Below are 6,199 nucleotides of genomic sequence, written 5' to 3' on the forward strand. Positions count from 1 at the left end.
GTGAATGCGTAGAAGGGTACAAGGGTGTTTCATCACAATGCTCACCCGGGGAAAAAAAAAAAAAATATAAAAAAAAAAAAAAAAATAATTATTTATAAAAAAAAAAAAAAAAAAAAAAAAAACTATCTGGTGCCAAAAATGGAGTGATGAGAGAGAATGGCCCATAAAATTTAGATATCAAAGAATTATCACCACATTCTCCTATCTCTTTAGCCTAGATCAAAGTTACTTCAGGTAATTACAAATCTTCACTTTAAAAAAAATTTTTTTAAATAGTAAGTTTTCAAATGAGTCAAGAAGCAGCAGTATGTGTTTTTAATGGGTTATTTCATCTTTACCTCAGATAGTTAATTTATATCTGAAGTATAACCCACTGTTACTTTATATAACTTGAATTTCAAATATCAGCAAAGGCAGACCTACTTTTATCATTTAATTCTCCCCAAAATCCACTCGGATAAAGTTGTTTTCAGGCCCACAGTAAAATTAAAAAACAAAAAACAGTGAGTTTTCTTATGATTCAAGGGATCTTTGATCTCGAAAACTAAGCTTTAAAATGATAGTATATCCTCCCTTTCTTATTAAAGGGCAAGACCATTAATAAAATGATAGTGAGCGAAGGTTTGTTTTGTTATTTTACATCCTTTCTTGAAAGGAAAAAATAAAATAAAATAAAACATGTTGGCTACCGAGTAGTCCCCCTTCCTTTTCTTAGTTTTATTTTGTTATTATCTTTTGTTCTATTAAAGGCCAGGGCCTTGGAATAACCGCATTAAACAAGTTCACATACAACACTGCAGTTGGAGAGATTCTGAACCTCAGCCAATACATGCAAAGCTAATTATGGAACTGGTAATTACTAAATGTTTCAAAGGTTATGTTAAGGCAAGGTTATGTTAAGTTTCTACCAATATCACAAAAATGTTAATTTTTACTATAATTTCAAAGTCACGTGCTAATACAGTTGTAGTATTTCAGTTATAAATATGCACATATTTTAACCTATAAATTCAAATGCCATTGTTATGAAAGGTAAATAAATGCTTGTGAACAAATAGGAATTACTTAGTGAAACATGACTTTTTTGAAACATTCTACCTATTTATTTGACAGAGAGAGAGCGCGCACAAGCAGGCAGAGCAGCAGAGGAAGAGAGAAAAGCAGGCTCCCCGCTGAGCAGGGAGAAGCAGGGGAAGAGAGAGATGCAGGCTCCATCGAAGGGTCCTGGGATCATAACCCAAGCCAAAGGCAGTCACTTAACCAACTGAGCCACCCAGGTACCCCAAAACATGATTTTCTAAATGGCACAAAAATCATTCAGTTCTATTTTTTGAACAAAAACTACTTCAGAACCAAATATTTATTACTAGAGCCCCAAAATTTGCTAAAATATAATCAAAGTGTAAGTGATCAAATGAGAATAGGAAGCTGTTTATAAACAATGATAAAAAGAAACTCAAATGGAAAATCTAACTGTAATAAACAATTCTTCCACTAGATCTAAAAGTTAAATATTTACCAGAGATACTCTTTTGTGCAGATTCTCATAATTTAAAGTTCTCTGGACAAAAGGTATTTTTTCAGCTCTCTATTAATATGACTAGGTAACTTTGCAAAGAATAAAGTCTTACACTGCTATGAGCCCTCAGCTAACAAATTCGTGAGTTAACAGCTAAATCGAAAGGTTCAAGAACCAAAAAAAATTTTTAATAGTGAAGGACAAAGTAATATTATTAACTAGGAGGAAATGAGATGAAGCTGTGTTACAGATACAATTTTTAAAAATAACTTGTTCCTAGCTAAAAACACATTAAATCAGATCTTGAAAGAAAACAATTCAGCAATAGATGCTTCACCTGAAAAACTAAAAACATGCATTTAAACACTCTACAGAAGCAGCTACAAAGGGTCTGAATTCAACAAGTTAATAAAATGGTTTAGAAAAAGCATTTTATTGTTTAAAGCCTTGGGGGATAAAGCTGTTTGCAATTTATTTACATCTTTTACTTTACTAAATTGCTTTGGTGACCAAGCTTCTCATTCAAATGATTAAAGCATAAACCCAAATAGTTTAATAAAGCAATTACTTAAGAGTCCTGTTTTTCAACATAGGTACACAGAAAAATATCAATAGAACATTTAGTGTTCATTATTTTCAAGGGGTTTGTTATTTAGAATACAGTGCCCCATTGACTAAAATTTAGCCAGGGTTTCAGACACACATAATGTAGGGCACACATTGGATAAAAGATTTTTTTTCATCTTTTCAGGATATCAGGTAAAAGAGTGACAGCCTCTTAAATTTAGGTATGCATGATTTGGCTAAAAATTCAGGTGACTTTTTTTTTTAATTTCTCCTTACCATTCTGCCTCTCTAATGACATGGTTAAATAAAAGAGGTTCCCATTTTCCAGGTGTGCTTGAAAGCCCCCTAATTTGCAGTCTCTGTGTTTACACTAGGGCTCTCCCCACCCTCCAATTCTCTTCTAGCTAATGTCTTAGGTTACACTAGCAACATCATTATTAACTTCTAGGCAAATGATTGACCTAAATACAAAACTATGTCTTCACAAAGTTTGAGAAACTGGGAATGGTGGGGATTAAAAAAAAAAAAAAACTGAATTTAATAAAAATAATTATATATTTCCTCTATTCTTGTAAAGCATTCCTTTTGCCTGTAATGAGAATCATATGGACTCCTTTATCAAGTCTATCCTGAAAAACAGAAGGAAGCATGACAGCAAAACTTTTCTAATTCATATCCTTCTCCTTTTGATATCAAGTTTAATACATTTGCTTTCCGTATATTACAAAATTCTCTCTAGCACTGAGCAAAGATGGTACAGAAAAACTTTCAGCACTCAATATAGGGAGTGCTTACATTACAAAGCACTCAATATGAAAAGCATCTTCTACCAAAACATTTTTTAATACATTTCAAACTTTTAGAAGATTGCTTTTAACCAGCCAGGTAAGGTTGGGAAAACATTCACATTTCAAGCTATTTTCTCTTGACAACAACAATAAGCAAGCATGAGGTTTGCATTAGTAATAAACAAATGAATATCAAAGTTAATAGGGTTGACACTTAACAAGGTTTAAAATGTTTGGTAACTTTCTCTATGTTTATTTTGCCTGTGAGTTTGGTGGGGGGAAATGTGCTGCTTTCAGATTATCAATGAAGCTTTCATGTTGTGGTGTTAGTAGTAACCGGCCCACTTCTGAATCAGGCCAAGTTCTGTGCTAGGTCATTTTTTACTCTGTTCTACACAACTGGCAGGAGAAGAGGAAAGTTTAACAGTCCATTTATTTGGCACAATCCACACGCTTTCACAGCGGAGGTTTTTGTCTTTTCCAGTCTTGTTTGGTGACCCCACCCCACCCCCCAACTGATAGTAGGTCTCAAGTATTGCTGTTCTAATTAATCAAGGGAAGGCACAGGTCCTCGCCCCATCTCCTTTAATTTCTACTAAAGGCCTATGACATTATTTTCTGACCTGCCTTGCTAGGTCCTAATATTCTCAACTTGTTTGAATTTATTTGGTACTTCAAACACCGAAAGGAACTGAAATAATTCACTGAAATTTGTTTTTCCATCACACTACCACTGAGAAAGTGCATTTTCAGATGCCGAAGACTGACTGAATTGTCAATTTTAAAACAAACAGTAGAGAAGGAAGGCACACAGGAGGCAGTGCAAAGCCCAGGGACAAGATCAAAGCAGGATACTGCTTGGTTTTGATAAAAGAATCCTTTAGAATTGGAACTTTCTGGAAATATAGTGAAATGAATATTCTTGTAAAATTATCACACATCTTCCATTCTTTTGGTAAATATGTGCAACCTATGATCCCCCAGATGCGATGGCTCCATCAGGAAAAATGAAAAATCAGAAACGGTACCAGGTGCCATTCTTGGGCCTTGTCCAAAAGGCAGCCAGCGAAAGATTCTATTTTATTCTGTTCTCCCCACATTAAATAATAATAATCAACATCAGAGAAGGAGAGCACTTGGGTCTGAACAGATGGCATCCAATACCTAACAAGTAAAGCAACTCTTTCAAGCACTAGATCCTAAATGTCTCATGGTCCCATGGATCAGGAGGGCTTATTTGTCTTAAGAGGGTTGGCAGCAGGATCCCCTGTAGTCACTATCCCAACACTTAGGAATATGCGTCATTAACCAGTCAGCAACTAAGAGAAAAAAAAAAAAAAATCAAACCACCACATTTTTATAAAGTTTCCCCCTCTCTGGTCCAACTTGAGACGAGCAAATCCAACACCATCCGCAATCGGTCCACTTAAAGTAAGAGGATAAATAAGCCTGAAGGTAAAGGAATGTATAAAGGTTAACAAACTTATCTAATTTTGACAAGGTTGTGCAACACCAAAAGAATCCGCAGGGTGCCCTTTCCGGGGCTGTATTTGAATATGCCTGCTCTGCAGTTATGCCTGCAATTTAAACCAAAAGCACCAACCTAACTAATCAACTTTTCTTCCCCAGCACTGGAAAGCTGCAACCCTTTTTCAAAGAAGCAAAATAGGTAACTATAAAAACATCTCAATGTTTTGTTTTAGAAGGTCAACACAGATTTGTCTTTCGCAGAGCCATATAAGTTTCCTTCCCATACCTTTTCAAACACCACAGAACTCTTAAGGTAGAAGGGGCCACACGCTAGAAGGACCTTTCCGTGCAGCCAAGATGGAAGGAGGAGCTGGTCAAGGCGAGGTGAGTCCCCCTTCTCCCCAGAGAGTCTAGAAGCTCCAGGGTACGACTGGGAAGAGGGATGCTAATTAGAGAATTCCCTCCTCTGCAGGGCAAACGAAGGGGTAAGGTCAGTAATGGGGTGGGCAGCAAAAAGAGTATCAAGGAGAGGGGGAAATAAACCCAGGACGACCAGGGGAAAAGATTCGGAGATGGGATGCCTCTGAAAGTTGGGGGTCCTGACGGGAACAGTGGGGTGCGCGGAGCCAACTATGTCAGAAGAGGAGACAGGGACAGGAAAGGGCGCAGCCGGTGAGGCGCAAATCCAGCTAAGTCCCGGCGGGTCTCACCTGGGGGGTCCTCTCGGCGGGGTTCTTCATAACCGCTTGGCGGAAGCTGTTATCCACGTAGGACGCCATCTCCCCCCCGTGGGCTCGGCCGGGGCTGCTCCGCACCCTCGTCGGCCTCCTCCCGGCCCAGCGCAGCCGCTGCCTCCGCCCTGCGCGCTCCGCCCGCCTGAGGCTAATAAGCCAAACCGCGGCGGCGGCAGCGGCGGTAGGGCCTACGGGGGTGGGAGGGGGGGCTTTGCTGGGCCCCGCGGCCCGGAGCGCGGGACAGGCGCGCAGGAGACCCGGCAGGAGAGCGAGGCCGCGGGAAGGGGGCTGGCGGCGCGCGGCTCCGGAGACCCGCAGTCCGGAGGGTCCTTGCGGGCGCTCGGCGGCCGGGAACTCCCCTTCCTCCTCTTCTTCCTCGCCGCTCGGCCGGGAGAGGCTTCCTGGCGCGCCCGGCTCCCTCCGGGCCTGGCTCGACACGCCTCCCCCGACTCCACTCGGGGGACAGTGGCGTCTCCTCCTGGCCCCGGCGGGCCTGAGTTATTTTTAGGGAGGTACGAGCGGCAGTAAGGAAGGGAAAGGCTTGCAGGCAGACGGGGCCTCCCCTCTCCTCTCGCGCGGAGGGTCGCCCCCTCCTCTCAGGGGCTCGCGCCGCCGCCCGGGAGTCTCCGCGAAGCACTCGGCTCTCCCGCGTCCCTAGTCCTCGGGGCACTTGGGCGCCGCAGCCGCCGTCGGGACGACTGGCTCAGGTCCGGGCGCAGCGAAGCCCGATCGCCTCCGCCGCCGTCCCAGCCGCTCTTAGTCTCCGTCTATTGGGCTCGGCCGTCCCTCCCGACTGCTGCTGCATCCCCCCGGGCCGCCCCGCCGCCGCCGCCGCCGCCTCTGCTGCTCTGGCCGCCGCCGTGGGCTCCACCGCCGCCGCCTCCCCCCATCAGCGCGCCCGGAGCGGAGCTGCCCCGGCGCCGGCGCCGCTGCGGCCAGAGCACCCAGCCGGGGCTGCAGCCCTCCGGCCCAATCGCTCTCGGCAACTTTGTTCCTGGTCTGCGCGGGGCGGGGGAGGGGAAAGAGGGGGCCACGGGCTGTCCGGGTCTGGACTCCCGGCGGCGGGCGTCCGAGGGCCGAGGGCCAAGAGCCGAGAGCCGCGCACAGCCCCCTCGGAAAGA

The 6,199-nt window shown here is 43.8% G+C and overlaps 1 protein-coding gene across 10 annotated transcripts in view; it reads right to left on the reverse strand.

Annotated features, from left to right (window-relative positions):
* The window catches only part of RAPGEF2 (Rap guanine nucleotide exchange factor 2), a 249,798-nt gene extending 244,207 nt beyond the window's left edge, over positions 1–5,591 (reverse strand). For all 10 annotated transcript variants that reach the window (XM_059374445.1, XM_059374406.1, XM_059374435.1 and 7 more), the window contains exon 1: positions 5,055–5,591. In XM_059374445.1, coding sequence (XP_059230428.1) covers positions 5,055–5,123 — 69 coding nt within the window. In that variant the 5' untranslated portion in view covers positions 5,124–5,591. The remainder of the gene's footprint in view (positions 1–5,054) is intronic.
* Between the last annotated feature and the right edge of the window lie 608 nt (positions 5,592–6,199).

The sequence above is a fragment of the Mustela nigripes genome, chromosome 1 (genome assembly GCF_022355385.1).
Source record: "Mustela nigripes isolate SB6536 chromosome 1, MUSNIG.SB6536, whole genome shotgun sequence".
NCBI lineage: Eukaryota > Metazoa > Chordata > Mammalia > Carnivora > Mustelidae > Mustela > Mustela nigripes.